General features: G+C 35.4%; 1 protein-coding gene, 1 long non-coding RNA gene and 1 other non-coding gene across 3 annotated transcripts; 1 reads left to right on the top strand and 2 right to left on the bottom strand.

Annotated features, from left to right (window-relative positions):
- Positions 1–2,511: 2,511 nt before the first annotated feature.
- Positions 2,512–7,146, bottom strand: LOC106416784. The gene is made up of 4 exons (XR_007323435.1): positions 6,875–7,146; positions 6,461–6,609; positions 3,428–6,367; positions 2,512–2,840 (listed from the first exon to the last, which is right to left on the bottom strand). It is a non-coding gene; the product is annotated as an uncharacterized LOC106416784 (long non-coding RNA).
- Positions 7,147–7,319: 173 nt separating this feature from the next.
- Positions 7,320–10,578, top strand: LOC106416659 (enhanced ethylene response protein 5). Its single transcript, XM_013857580.3, has 13 exons — positions 7,320–7,566; positions 8,146–8,282; positions 8,392–8,485; positions 8,571–8,659; positions 8,753–8,819; positions 8,905–8,994; positions 9,092–9,148; positions 9,232–9,293; positions 9,376–9,463; positions 9,551–9,627; positions 9,887–9,961; positions 10,042–10,147; positions 10,239–10,578. The coding sequence occupies exons 1-13, from the start codon at positions 7,399–7,401 to the stop codon at positions 10,368–10,370; spliced, it is 1,242 nt and encodes a 413-aa protein (XP_013713034.1). The 5' UTR covers positions 7,320–7,398; the 3' UTR covers positions 10,371–10,578.
- A 3,513-nt stretch (positions 10,579–14,091) lies between these two features.
- On the bottom strand, positions 14,092–14,198 carry LOC125588132. The gene has a single exon (XR_007324526.1). It is a non-coding gene; the product is annotated as a small nucleolar RNA R71 (small nucleolar RNA).
- Positions 14,199–15,816: the final 1,618 nt, after the last annotated feature.

Here is a 15,816-nt window from a genome sequence, read left to right as displayed (position 1 = left end):
ATTTTCCATTATTTTCTTATTTTTAACGAAAATCAATATATTTTTCTTTTTCAAAAGAATTTCTTTCAAAAAAAACCTTTTTTTTACCTTGCGGGTTAGCGGGTATCCGCAATTCAATTTCAACCAACCCACACCCGCTCCGCATAAAATAGATTTGACCTGCACCCGCACCCACGATTTAATTAGATTTGGAATATATTATATTTTCATAGTATCTCTTCCTTTTAAACAAAAATATCTAATGTAAAATTTGTTTTGGATATACTTTTAAGATTAGAATATATTTAAGAGAATTATTCTACCGTTATTTCAATTTTTGGAAAACTACATTTAAAATGAAGATATTGTCGATCTGTAGAATATTTTACGACTATTTATTGTGAGGTTAGTTTCAAACCGGAAATAGAATATGCTACAAAATCTATAGATCATTAAATATTAAATATCTATGTTGAATAAATTTTGGAAATTAGTTCTAACAATATTTTTTGCATTTAAAACTAGTAGGTGGTTGTCCGCGATTTCGGGGGTTTGAATATTTTGTAACAGTATATTTACTATAATTTTTTGAATTAAAATATATCTTTATTATTATGTGTTTTTGTTAAAGTTTTTCTAAGAATAATTGTTTAAAAAAAAAGATAAATATGACTATTTTAAATATTTTTGATATTTTGTATCGGTAATTGTACTGAAATTAGTTATATATAATATTCATGATTCAGTTTTTAATAAAATTAATTAAGTTTTGAAGGTATATAATACTGAAACTTTTGAAATATTTGATATAATTTAGAAATACTTGATTGCTAAAAAGTGAAGCATTATATATTTTTAATTATGAGAGAGATTAACACATGTCACAATTTTAAATATATATTTACCATGTGTCACGATCATGTTAATTAGCAACTCTAAGAAACCAAGCTTTATATAATATGATGGAAACAACTAACGTCTCGTTTCGTTTGAAACATTTATTAGTCGGGTTGAACCCAAACATAACATTATATGACATCAACAATTACAAATAGTTAAAACTACTTACAAAATATATTTGGAAAATTGTATTATAGTTTTGCATCAAAATATATTTCAAGAAAATAATTGATAATTTACTGACTGTTCGTCTGTTCCTATTTTTCAAAAAAGTTAAAATGGTATATATAATTGGACCATATTAGAAAATTAAGATCACATTCAGACATAACAACGAAGGACTAGTGAGCTAAACTGACTTCTCGTTTGAAACATTTATTAGCTGGGTTGAGCCCAAACATAACATTATATGACATTAACAATTACAAAACTACTTACAAAATATATTTGAAAAACATGTATTATAGTTTTGCATCAAAATATATTTTAAGAAAATAATTGATAATTTACTAACTGTTCGTCTGTTCCTATTTTTTTAAAAATGTTAAGATGGTATATAATTGGACCATATTAGAAAACTAAGATCACATTTAGACATAACAGCGAAGGACTAGTGAGCTAAAATGCAAGATCTATGTGTAATAAGTAACATATTCTAATTCTCCATTAAAAAAAAGTTACAAAAATACATACAACATTAAGACAATATAATCTAAAATCAAATTGTCCGTATTAAACTAACAAATAGTCAAATCTAATAAATACCATCTTCCTGAAAAGTTACATATGGAATAAAAAACAGACAATACAAATTCAATATATATATTAAAAGATATAGCTGAATTTACCTTTAAACAACAATTCAGAATATGTACCGAAGTACTAAAAATACAGTTCCTAGAACCGAAAATAAAATAATAAAAATATAACATTTAGTCTAAATAAATAACAGAGAAAATTAAAGCACGTATACAAAGGAGAGTAACATTAGAGTTCACATAATATTAATTTCCTGATTTTTGACATCAATCATAAAAATATTATTAAAACAAAGGTATCATAGGAAAACCAAGAAACATCTATTGCACATTTAAATGACATATTCTAATTCTACCATTTAAAAAAGTTACAAAAATACATAACATAGAAAACTAAAGCACATATACAAAGGAGAGCAACATTAGAGTTCAAATAATATTATTTTCCTGATTTTTGACATCAATCATAAAAATATTATTAAAACAAAGTATCATAGGAAAACCGAGAAACATCTATTGCACATTTAAGTGACATATTCTAATTCTGCCATTTAAAAAAGTTACAAAATACATAAAAATTACTATCAAGAAAATATTATCTAAAATCAAATTGTCCGTATTAAACTAACAAATAGTCAAATAATAATAAATACCATCTTCCTGAAATGTTACATATGGATTAAGAAACAGACAATACAAATACAATATATATATATATATATATATATTAAAGGATATAGCTGAATTTACCTTTAAACAATAATTCAGAATATGTACTGAAGTACCAAAAATACGGTTTCTAGAACCAAAAATAATAGAAATTTAACATTTAGCCTAAATAAATAACAGTGAAAATTAAAGCACATATACAAAGGAGAGCAAAAAAAGAGTTCAAATAATATTCATTTCCTGTTTTTTTTGACATCAATCATAAAAATATTATTAAAACAAAAGTATCAAAGAGAAACCGCGAAAACATCTATTGCACATTTTAAATGAATACACCATGATTCAATAGATTTCCACGGCCCATCAACTATGTATGGCTAATAGACCAAAGACATATATTTTAGTACGATACCAAAACAATTTTCAAAACGGTCAATAGATTTAACTACAAAACTGCAAGGAAGATGCATACTTCAGAACGTATTGTAATATGTCGTTGCGGAATGTCGCAAGTGCTCAGACATCCAAATTTAACTACAAAATTGCAAGGAAGATGCATACTTCAGAACATATTGTAAAATGAAGAACCCATAAGTGTAAAATGATGCATAATGTAGGACGCTCAATGCTGAAGTATATTGTAAAATTGCAAGAAAAATGATGCAAAATGCCATAATGTATTGTAAAATGTAGAATGCAGTAAGTGTAAACAAAGTGCATACAACAACCAAATGAAGATGCATGCTGCAGAATGTTTAGTAAAATGAAGAACCTGTAAGTGTAAGGAAATGATGCATAATGCAAAATGTAGGACGCTCAATGCTGAAGTAAAATTGTAAGAAAATGGTGCAAAATGCAGAATGTGTTGTAAAACGTAGAATGGAGAAGTGTAAACCACATGATGCAAAGTGCATACAACAACCAAATGAATGCAGATTGCGAAATGTAAGGAAGCTCATATGACAGCCAAAATTAGTTATACAACTACATGAATGTCATTTGCCCAATTTCAGAATGTTCAACAAAGGGGTTTAGTGATAACCCATATAGTTTCTAGAGTCAAGCAAGTTGTAAACTATATGAGACTAAACTAGTTACAAAGATGTTTGAAAAGAAGATACCTGTCACAGAAGTCTTCTACACTTCAAATCTCTTCAGAATCTCCCAAACAATATGAACGCCTTCTGAAGTACATACCTGAGGAAATAAAAATAATTAGTCTTTAGTTACGTAGTATGCCCACCTTGTTTCTTCTACGGATGGACACAAGTCTAATAACTGCCTGCCCTATTGCAATATATTTCCATCCAACAATTCTTTTCTTGTAAGCCATGAGTAGTGAAGTAAGGAATCTGCTTTCAATTTGTAGCCTTTGTCTTAAGACTTTCTTAAACCGTAGGTCGTTACTCCATCCATCCATAGATCAAAAACAGAATTTTGAAAGCCGTGGGTACTAAAGTCTTTTGTCTTAAGACTTCTAAACCGTGTGGTCTTATTTTCCATCCATTAATGACATTTTCTAGGCTGTTGGTCGTTATTTCCAATCCAACAAGTCTTAAACCTCCTAAATTTTCTCTGTCTTTGTCAAGACATTTGTAAGCCGTAGGTAAGAAATCTGTTTTCAGTTATATTCTGTCTTTAGACTTTCTCAAACCGTAACCATTCAAATAACTGAAAACAGATTATCTCAAGCCGTGGGTACTAAATCTTTGTAAGTCGTGGGTAAGAAATCTGTTTTCAGTTATAGTCCTTGTCTTAAGACTTCTTCAAACTGTACCATTCAAGTAACAGAAAACAGATTCTCGTAAAAGTCTTTTGTCTTTAAGACTTGTAAGCCGTGTGGTCTTATTTTTCATCCACTAATGACTTTTTTTTTCTGGGCTGTTGGTCGTTATTTCCACTCCAACAAGTCTTAGAAACCCCACGTTGTCTTTTTCTTTATCAAGACAACTGTAAGCCGTGGGTAATAAATCTTTGTAAGCCGTGGGTAAGGAATCTGTTTTCAGTTATAGTCTTTGTCTTCAGACTTTCTCAAACAGTACCATTCAAATAACTGAAAACAGAATCTCATAAAAGTCTTTTGTCTTTAAGACTTGTAAGCCGTGTGGTCTTATTTCCAAAACCCCACATTTTCTTTTTCTTTATCAAGACAACTGTAAGCCGTGGGTAATAAATCTTTGTAAGCCGTGGGTAAGGAATCTGTTTTCAGTTATAGTCCTTGTCTTAAGACTTTCTCAAACAGTACCATTCAAATAACTGAAAACAGAATCTCATAAAAGTCTTTTGTCTTTAAGACTTGTAAGCCGTGTGGTCTTATTTCCAATCCAACAAGTCTTAACCTCTTGCATTTTCTTTGTCTTTGTCAAGACATTTGTAAGCCGCGGGTAAGGAATCTATTTTCAGTTATAATCTTTGTCTTAAGACTTTCTCAAACCATAACCATTCAAATAACTGAAAACAGATTCTCTCAAGCCGTGGGTACTAAATCTTTGTAAGCCGTGGGTAAGGAATCTGTTTTCAGTTAGAGTCCTTGTCTTAAGACTTTCTCAAACCATAACCATTCAAATAACTGAAAACAGATTCTCTCAAGCCGTGGGTACTAAATCTTTGTAAGCCGTGGGTAAGGAATCTGTTTTCAGTTATAGTCCTTGTCTTAAGACTTTCTCAAACAGTACCATTCAAATAACTGAAAACAGATTCTCATAAAAGTCTTTTGTCTTTAAGACTTATAAGCCGTGGGTGGTAAAGTAAGGAATCTGTTTTCAGTTCTTAGTCTCTGTCTTTAAGACATTCTCAAACTGTGGTCATTAACTCCATTCCATTGGAATAACTGAAAACAGATTTGGACAAAGCCGTGGGTAGTAAATCACAGTCTTTTTTTTTTTGCCTTGAGACTTATAAGCCGTTTGGTTTTATTTGCCATCCCCAAACAAATTTTTCTACGCAGCTGGTCGTTAATTTCCATCCAGCAAGGCTTAGAACTGCCCCATTGACATTGTCTTTCATATTATTTTCCCATCCAACATGTCTTTTTACCGATCTGTCTTTTGTAAGCCATGAGTAGTGAAATCAGGAATCTGCTTTCAATTAGTAGTCTCTGTCTTGAGATCTTCTTAAGCCGTTGGTCTTATTTTCCATCCACTAATGGCTTTTTTCTGGGTTGTTGGTCGTTATTTCCAATCCAACAAGTCTTAAACCTCCTACATTTTCTTTGTCTTTGTCCAGACATTAGTAAGCCGTGGGTAATGAATCTGTTTTCAGTTATAGTCCTTGTCTTAAGACTTTCTCAAACCATAACCATTCAAATAACTGAAAACAAATTCTCTCAAGCCGTGGGTACTAAATCTTTGTAAGCCGTGGGTAAAGAATCTGTTTTCAGTTATAGTCCTTGTCTTAAGACTTTCTCAAACTGTACCATTCAAATAACTGAAAACAGAAAAGTCTTTAAGACTTGTAAGCCGTGGGTAATAAATCTTTGTCTTTGTCAAGACATGTGTAAGCCGTGGGTAAGGAATCTGTTTTCAGTTATAGTCTTTTGTCTTAAGACTGAGCGGCATGCTCTTATTTGCCATCCCCTAACGCCCTACTTTATACATGCACCACCAACCCATATTCCCGGTCCATTTAACAATCTTGCTATAGGGGATGGCATAAGTTTCTTTTAGAGGCAGCAAGGGACAATGTTCCCAAACAAGAATCTGACAGAACACTATAAGATTAGTGTCTATCTATGATCTTTTTTGGGGTTTGAAAAACAAAAACAAAACAAAACCAAAACAATGTTCCCAAACAAGATTTGGTGGAACATTACAAGAACGTCTGCCTAATCTCTTGGGTTTGATAAAACCACAAGAAAACAAAAAGCTTTAAAAGTCCTGTTAAAAAAGAGGAAAATCGGAGTCAAATAAAAAACAGTTCAAAACGGAATCCTGATTTCAAAAATCTCAAAAAAAAAACCGGGATAAAAGCGCTTCAAAACAAAACGAGAAAGTCTAAGGACATGCAGAGAATTTACCTTAGAGAGACGGTGTGAAGCGCGGAGTCAAGGCCAACAAAGATCACTGCAAAAAAGCTAAAATCTTCAGGAACATTTCTGTTATAAGACTCCCACGTAATGGTATTAAAATGCACTAAGGGATTAGAAATATATATACTTGTCATCATTGCGTTTGAGGTGATGTTATATGTTGTCACGCTGATCTGCTCTAACTCCTTCATTTTCGTCTCATCATAATCACTTGAATCTTGTTCAAAGTCTCTTCTTCTTGAATGAAGCCTTTTATTCTCTGTTTCTGTTATAGAACTGCAAAAGAACAAGATACAAATCAAATGTACAAAAGAAGGTAACAACAGTAAGCAGTGCCGCAAAGATGATAACTAGATACGATCAAAACAGAAAAAACGACAGCGTTTGGTACATGAGTTACACGAAACGACAGAGAGAGAGAGAGATCATACATGGTTCAGTTTCACTGGATTTGAACAATTTTGGAAACGCTAAAGCAACAATCGCGACATAAGAAGGATTTATACGAAACTTAGAAGCCCTAACATAGACAGAGACGTACCTCGACGGGGCGAGCGAGAAGCCCTAACCAGCTAGATCCGCTTCAGGCGAACGAGAGAAAAGGAAACTCTGATCAACATCAATTACAAACGATTAGAAACAAAATTGCGATCAGAGATTTTATGCGAATCATTAAGAAAAATCGAAGGGATTTGCTGTTTCAGCAAATTGTGGAAGCGTCGATTGATAGAGTTCTCGAAAGTCAAGAAGAGAGAAAATACGAAACTAGGTTACGGAGAGATTTGGGAGAAAATGTTTTTCCTTTTCGTATTATTATTGCGTTTGACAACATTCGTTTCTCCTACTAACGGTTATGTTTTAAAATACGAGTCGATTTTGATTCTTGTCATCGAACCGGTCTTGCATTCTTATAAAACCAATCTAAACCGAACCGGTTCTTTTTCCACGATGTCTACCTATTATACGTCGCCGTTTTCGTGTCTCTGTAATTTGTCAATTTTCCTTTTTCTTCTCTCTCGGGGAATAAATAAGAAGGACGACGCCGAGAAGCAGACGAAGGTGAGAATGGCGTATGTTAGCATGGGTGAAGCTCACCGGCGAATCACTGAGTACCTAAACCGCTTCTGCGGCGCCGTTTCGTATCAAGACTCTCCTATGCTTTGTCGCCTCCTCTCTTTCTCTTCCAATTCCCCGTCTCTTCTCTCACTCGCCGACGCACTCAACGTCTTCCAGGTGCTCTGATTTGCTTAAATTTCTCTGTTTAATCGAGACCCGTATTGTCAAACTTGCGATAAGAGCCATGATATGTGGGTAAAGTTTGTGGCTTTTAGGTTCAGTTTCAATCCACGATGCTTACGATATGATCTAATTAGAGTCCCAATAAGTATGAATCTTGAATTTAGGGCTCGAAAGAGTATGAGTAAGTACCTGGGGGTAGAAGCTTGATCTTTCTGTTAGGTAAAGTTTGTAGCTTTTAGGTTCAATTTCAATCGAGGATATCCACAGTGTTATCCTCCAATTGGGTCCTCTTGCTTGCCGATTTGAATCTAGAGCTTGAAACTGTCTTTGGTAAACTTGTTGTATGAAACACTATGTATGTGTATTGGTTTTAGTGAGTATAAGTTTTTGGATTAAGGCTTAAAACCGTTTGTGGTGAACTTGTTGTATGTGTGTGAGTTTAATGAGTATAAATTTTGGATTAGGGTATGAAACCGTCTGATAAAATTGAGTTCATCATGTGTCTACTGGACAGGATTGAATCTTCCTTAATTTGCAAGATTTCTGAGAATGTACTATTTTTGAATGCTGCAGGATGCTAGCATTTTGATAAGACAATCTGATAAGTTCTCTGAATACGGCGAGATCCTAGCTCACTTGTTTCGTTCTCTACAAAGTTACCGCTTTGGGAATCTAGTCGAAGCATACCTAGCTTTTGAAAAGTTTGCCAAGTAAAGTTTTCTTGTTCCCTCTCTGCTGCATTCATGAGAAGAATAGATAAGCTTCTCTCTCTTTTTGTGTGTTCGCAATGTCTGATATTGGGATTCTATATATGTGCAGCGCTTTTGTTCAGGAGTTTCGTAATTGGGAATCTGCTTGGGCATTGGAAGCTCTCTATGTTGTTTGCTATGAAATCCGAATTCTTGCTGAAAAGGTAGTCTTTCACTTTTATATCACTCATCCAAAATCTTAGATTAGTTTAGTTTCACATCTCCTGAAGGTTTACAATGGCAATGCAGGCTGATAAAGAGTTGACCTCTAATGGAAAATCGCCTGAGAAATTGAAAGCAGCAGGATCTCTTCTCATGAAAGTCTTTGGAGTTCTTGCTGTAAGCTTCCTTAGTCTTTGTTACTCTTTTACTTTTGTGTTGAGTTTCTTCTTTTGAGGATCCTTATTTAGTTTTTTTTTTTTTAAACTGTACGGTAAAGGTCCAAAACGAGTTGGAGCATTATATGTGACTTGCCAATTGTTCAAGACCTACTTCAAGGTGAAACTCATGATAAATGGTTAACATTCACTTGTAATATGATCAGCCATTTACTAAAAATGTGTCCCTTGTTTCTCTATTTCAGCTTGGAACTGTCAATCTTTGTCGAAGTGTGATAAGAAGTATTGAGACTGCTCGGATATTTGACTATGAGGAGTTTCCAAGAAGAGATAAGGTCTTGTGCAAGTTCTCTGCAATCAGTTTTAGTTTCTGGCCTCCTGATTTGGTTATACATTTATCTTATCTTCTCTTTTTATTCGAAAACTCTGCAGGTTACATACATGTATTATACCGGAAGATTAGAAGTCTTCAACGAGAATTTTCCTGCTGTGAGTGACTAATAAAACGTTCATTTTGTAGTTATTAGTTGAAGTGTTATTGATGAGGACATGTTCTTGTTTGAATCTTGCAGGCTGATACAAAGCTATCATATGCCTTACAACATTGCAACCCCAAAAGAGAACGGAATATAAGGTATGTTTGTGGTTTTGCTCTCTAATTAGTGATTAACGTCATGCGTTTCATTGCTTAATGAGGATAATTGGCTTATATTCAGGATGATATTGAAGTATTTAATACCAGTGAAACTTTCTTTAGGAATCATACCAAAAGATGAGCTCTTACAAAAGTATAATCTTCATGAGGTAACAACCATTCTTTTTGTTTTCAAAAATACTCCTCAGTTCTATGTCAAACTTATCTCTCTTAATCAAACTTTTCTATGTGTCCAGTACATGAATGTTGTGCAAGCTCTGAGAAAGGGTGATCTCAGGCTTCTTCGGCATGCTCTTCAAGAACACGAAGATAGGTATGTCTTTCCGTTGACATCTTTCTGTACTTATCTACATCCTAATGTTAGGTCCTTGTCTTAGACTAGTAGTGTACGAGCATTGTGATTAGCGTAGGTGGCTTCTAGTGTATTGTAGCTGTGTTGACAGCTCAGCAATGACTGGTTAGTTATAGAGCTAAAGGTTAAATGAGAGTGGAGATGCCCTTGTTAGTCTATCGCATAAAAAAATTGTTTAGTTTTGATTATTAGATCACTGAACAACTTTAACATTAATCAGGTTCTTGAGGTCTGGTGTGTACCTTGTCTTGGAAAAGCTGGAGCTCCAAGTCTACCAGAGACTCATGAAGAAAATGTAAGTAGTAGTTACAAAACACTCTCAGATTACTTCAGTTTCACAGTTTCATAACTCTTTTTTTTTAATTAATGTTTCAGTTATATCATCCAGAAGCTAAGTGATCCGGCAAGAGCTCACCAACTGAAACTTGAAGTGATTGCTAAAGCACTTAGATGGCTTGAGATAGACATGGATCTCGATGAGGTTTCTTCTACGTTTCCATCTCATTCGTTGCTTTTGATTACTTTGCATAGAAATGTTATAAAACTCACAGTTCTGATACTATTGGTTGCAGGTGGAATGTATAATGACGATCTTGATTTACAAAAACCTTGTTAAAGGTTATTTGGCACACAAGAGCAAAGTGGTAGTTCTAAGCAAGCAAGATCCTTTCCCTAAACTGAACGGGAAGCCTGTTGGCTCATAGTGACTTGCGGGTTGTCCTTGTTGTTGTATTAAGAAACCCTGTTTTAACCCGAGCTTAATCTCATTATTTACTTCCAAATTGTTTTTGATAGTCTGATAGATTTGTTTTTGGAATAAAAAATGATCTAAAAGGAATCAGAACATCCAGATTGTTTTACAGGCTTGAATAATTTCTTTTTTCATCTCAACAGTTTACGAGTTGTTTGCTTTTTGTACATTCAAAGTTTAAAATTTTGTGACATTTTGTAACAATTGAAATCAGTCGACCAATAAAGAAAACATGAACGTTGTGCCTAATAATAGATACCAATTGTTCATTTATCTATGTGGCATGTAGAGGTGGCAATGTTGGACCTGGCCCATAAAACATGTGGGCCGGGAATTTCTAGACCCACAAATTAGTAGGCGTCGAGGGACACGTTGTTGTAGGACTGGACTTTTTCGAGATGGAGCGAAACAGACCATGCGGGATTACAAGGACCCGTGTTTTTTTTCTTCATTCGATTTTAGAAAAAAATCGAATGAAGAAAAATGTCGTGACGAATTTTTTATTTAGGCATAGATTTGAAAGAGACTAATATTTGAGGCTATAAGCCACCGAGAGCGAAAATACAACAATCGATTATGAAGATTTTTCACTTATTTTGACAAATCAGATTTTTAATTTATCATCTTTAAAAAATGTTAATATTTCCAAAATTATAACTTAAACTAATAAAATAAATATTAACATCTTACAACTTGCTTAAAAATGTTAATTGTTATAGTAAAATAGAAAATCAAAAGTAAAATCGTAATATTAACAAAAAAATATTGTCTTCTTAGGTATAATAAATGTAAACAAAAAAATATTGTCTTCTTAAGATTTTAAACGACCAATCGTATTATAGTCAAATCATTTGTTTTAATTTATTATTTTTAAAAATGTTAATATTTCCAAAAATTGTTTATTTCGAAATAAAATAGAAACCAATATCAAATTAGAAATGTTAATATTAAAAATAAAAACGAAATTAATATTACATAAATATACTAAACTAACAAAATAGATATTAACTTTTCATAACTTACTAAAAAATGCTAACTATTAAAGTAAAATGGAAATTCAATAGAAAATAGTAATATTAACAAAAAAAATATGTCTTCTTAGGTATATTACTATATTTTAATGTTAAAATAGTTAAAATAACAAAAAAGAATTAAAACTTTTTTGACTGATGTATAAAATAAGAAACTTTCTAATTTCTTATCTATAAAGTATTGCGTGACTATAAATAATTGTCTAAGTTTCCAAGAGAGTCTAAACTATGGTTGCTTCTGCTTACTTTGAGAAAGTGATAGATAGTGAAAAAAAAAGAGAAATCTAAACTATGGTTGCTTCTGCTTCTTCCTTGGTATTCCACGACCTCGAGCAGAGTTTTAATAAGAAGTTGTTTATCATGGGTTTTGCAGAGTGGTTATTTTTGGGAGTTTACTTATGGGTTCATTGTTTAACCCGCCCATATCATAAATAACATCAAAAAGAGTTGTTTATTATGGGTTTGAGTTGCTTCTTATTGATCAAAAGGCATAAGGAAGTTTATTTAGTCATTTACTAATCTATATGTTCATGAAAATATGTTATGTTTTGACACGAATTTTACATGCAACAACAATAATACATGCATTCATACCAGCTATAGGCTTTACAAGGCAAATTTAAGATTAAGAACTTCTTGGTCATCAACAACAAAACAAGTTATAAGGTAACTTGTAACAAGTTCATAATTTAATTCACTTAGCCTACAATTTTCGTATGTCCAGACAACGATGGCCACGATATTGAGAGGAAAAAAATAGGATTACTGATATATGGTGTTTTATACATCTTGTATATATGCTTTTAAATTGGTTTTCAAATCTTTATCGAGTCTTTCTAGTCCTTTGGAGTCATTACAGGTCTGGAGTTGCATTGGATGGGAGATGGATCAGCTGGAACAAAAGAGGCAGAAAACAATGCAATTTGGTGGTTTTCACGCAGAACAGTCTTGATGACTGTTCCGAGTGAGTGTTCCAGCGACAGAGATTTTTAAGGAAACTACAATCATTACGGGATTTTCCCTAATTATCCTTATTTCCTCTCCCAGCCGCCTGTGGCTTTGATATATCATATTTTCTGTTTCTCTTTACCATACTACGCTATTCTAGACAGAAGAAAACCATTGGAGACTTTTGTGCTTTTGGATTGTAAAGGGAGAAGGCTCCATCTCTCTCACCATAGAGAAGATTATCCTGAACCCTCTTTCTATCTCTTTTATTATGCAGTTTCATTCAGGATCTATGTCTTTGATTGCTTGCATCATGATTGAGTAGTGATCTAGCTCGCCTAGGGTTTTTAGGGTGTTGAAATATGAGCTAAACATAGATAAGCTATTCTTGATTATTCTTCATCCATACTATTCTTAAGGCTTCCATTAATCTGATCACTTGATGTTAGATCCTAAGTTTATCGCCTAGCTAACCGCTTAGGAGATAGCTTGACATGTATTGAATGAGCTTAGTATCCCTAATCAGCGAAAGTAGATATTAGGGTAGTAAGTGAACTGATCGGACCTGATCTCTAAGGCTTGCAGTCGTTTCTCATCTCAACGACAGTTAGATGATGGGATCGACCAGCAAAGAGATCACCACCACGACAGTGGGGTGTTCCAGCTGAGTGATCCGAGTTCTAGAAAGCACTGCATCGCGCTTGAATAATTGTTTGGCTCTCGCTCAACACCCAATGAAATACCCTAGGCTAGCTTCTTGTTAAATTGAATCAAACTCTAGTTTACTTGTTTTCCGCGTCACCAATTGAATTGAAAACCATTTTCTTCTTAGCTTGATATTGAAATTTATAAGAGTAAAGTGTAGACTGGTCCCCTGGATTGAATCTAAAGTACTATAATCACAACTGTTAACTTGGCAGTAGCAAAGATTCATATTTAGTGTATCAAGTTTTGGCGCCGTTGCCGGGGACCAGATTTTTTTTTACCTCTACTTTTCAGTTTCATTTTAAGTCTAAGATATCTAACTCGCCTCTGTTTCTTTGTCACAGCTAATGATCCAGGTGCATGACCAGTAGACATACTCGGAGCAACGCACAAGGACCATTGCATCAGCTCACCAACGAAGAACTAGTGAGATTAGAACGTCAGAACCGTCAACAACCAAGGCAAACTGACACCACTATGGGTGATCACGCCAATCAGGATGATCTCGCTGCGGCTATGGCACTCATGGAGCAGCAGATGCAACAAATGCAGCAGACCATCCAAGCTCAGCAGGATGCTGCTGAACAGGCTGCTCTCGCGCAGCAGGAACAACAGGCGCAGACTGTTCCAATCGGGCAGAGAAACCTTCCGCATAACATCCCTACTACGCGCTCTGCCATTGTTCCTCCACTCTGCACCAGGCAGGACTTCGAGATCAAGCCTGCTTTGATTGGTCTAGTACAGAGAAAGGTGTTCTCTGGTCTTTCTACAGAAATTCCAATGGAGCATATTGAGAGCTTCGAAAAAGTCTGTAGTTTCACTCGCGTGAATGGTGTTCCACCAGACTACAACACGTGCATGTTATTCCCATTCTCTCTTGATGGAAAAGTTGCACGGTGGTTGAACTCTCCCCCTACCGGCTCTCTCACTTCATGGGAACAGGTCCGATCAGCGTTCCTCAGCCATTTCTACTCTAAGGCGAGAACAGCTGCATTGAGGAACAAGATCACCTCCTTCAGACAGCTCACTGATGAGCCTTTCTGCGACACATGGGAGCGCTTCAATGACTATCGCAGAGAATGTCCTCACCATGGATTTGATGATGATTACCTCCTGGACATTTTCTATGATGGAGTGGACTGGAAATACCAAGGTGCTTTGAACTCTGCGAGTAATGGAGACTTCATGACTCAAACCACTGATGGAGCGTTTAAGCTGATTGAGAACATGGCTGCTAGCTCAGCTAATAAGAAAGAGGAGAGTGATTGCTCCATGAAAGGGAACAGTTCTGACACCCAGAAAATAGATGAGCTGACTGCCAAGGTTGATCAGCTACTGAAAAACAACCAAGGGCACGTCTTCAGCATGGAGCAAGCTACGGCCGGACATATTCAGAACCAGAACAAGCGACAACCGCAGAGCAATCAGCAAGCTGTTCCAGCTAACGAGAACAGTCAACCAGATGAGCTGCAAAGTCTGGGTATGATGATGCAACAGCTGTTGCAGGGTCAGCAGGTTCAGGCCAAGGTGTTGAATCAGGTAACCACAGAAATTGACACCAGGATGGGCAACATGTTCACTGAGCTGAATAAAAGTATGACAATCTTGCGATCCATATGAGAAAGATCGATGTTCAGCTTGCTCAAACAGCTGAGAGTGTCAAGAGGCAACAAGAGACGCTCCCTGGAAGAACTGATAAAAATCCAAGGACTGAGCACTGTAATGCAGTAGAGCAGCCGTTTGCTGAGACTATTCTAGTCGCAGAAGAGAACACAGAGCAGTCTGCTAGCTCTGAAGTGATTGCTCCTAGCGAACCTGCTGAAACTCCACCAGTCCGAGTCTATGTTCCTAAGGTTCCCTATCCAATTCCACCTAGACATCTGATGGATCCCATTGGTGAAGAGCAGCTGATAGGTTTTAACAAGATGGTGAGAAGGCTTCCTAAAGAACTTGCATTCGAAGATGCTCTGCAGATTCGTCCATTGCTCCAGTTCTTTAAAAACTGTAGAGAGACTCAAGAAGAGATCAAGGTCCTCTATACCAGAGCACTGTCTACGCCAGCACTGAAGGTATTGCCTAAGGTTGATGATCCTGGAAAGTTTGTTTTCCCATGTTCCATCGCAGGAACAACCTTCAAGGACGCTCTTTGTGACTCTGGTTCTTGTGTGAATCTCATCTCAAAGGCTATTGTAGACGATTTGGGTATTGCTGATGTTGAGCGTTCTCAGCTGACCCTGACCTTTGCAAACTCTTCCAGAGCAGTCCCATATGGAACCATCCGCAGCCTTCATGTTCAAGTAGGGGAATGCATTGCTCCTGCTGAGTTTCAAGTTGTTGAGATGAACAAGGATCATGAGATGCCTTTGATATTTGGAAGGACATTCATGGCTACTGTTGGAGCAACCATCGATATGCCCAACAAGAGAGTCTGCTTCTCCAACATCAACAAGAAAATTTTCTACAAGGCTGTACCCACCAGATCTTCCTCATCACACGCCTCTTGCATCTCAGTGTTTGATGTAGAAAAGCTGAAGGTTGTTCCAGAGAAAGAGCATGGTGATAAGGGTGAGAGCAGACTGTTCTTTGATGAAGATCCTAGAACTGATCCTACTAAATTCAGAGGGAATTCAAGGGTGAAACAGAAAGTCCAGAAGAAAAGGGTCAAGGGAGATCCTACAATGACTTTGATACCTCTCAAGTGTGATGGGAACTCCA

This window comes from Brassica napus, chromosome C5 (genome assembly GCF_020379485.1).
Source record: "Brassica napus cultivar Da-Ae chromosome C5, Da-Ae, whole genome shotgun sequence".
NCBI classification, from domain to species: Eukaryota; Viridiplantae; Streptophyta; class Magnoliopsida; order Brassicales; family Brassicaceae; genus Brassica; species Brassica napus.
The sequence above is the reverse complement of the archived record's forward strand: the minus strand, read 5'-3'. Positions and strand labels throughout refer to the sequence as shown.

What these genes read in the sequence shown, in the direction of transcription:
- LOC106416659 (XM_013857580.3), top strand. Translation starts at nt 7,399, where the DNA reads ATGGCGTATGTTAGCATGGGTGAAGCTCACCGGCGAATCACTGAGTAC. An exon ending in ACGCACTCAACGTCTTCCAG is followed by an intron (nt 7,567 to 8,145) that starts GTGCTCTGATTT and finishes TGAATGCTGCAG; the next exon opens with GATGCTAGCATTTTGATAAG. An exon ending in CAGAGACTCATGAAGAAAAT is followed by an intron (nt 9,962 to 10,041) that starts GTAAGTAGTAGT and finishes TTAATGTTTCAG; the next exon opens with TTATATCATCCAGAAGCTAA.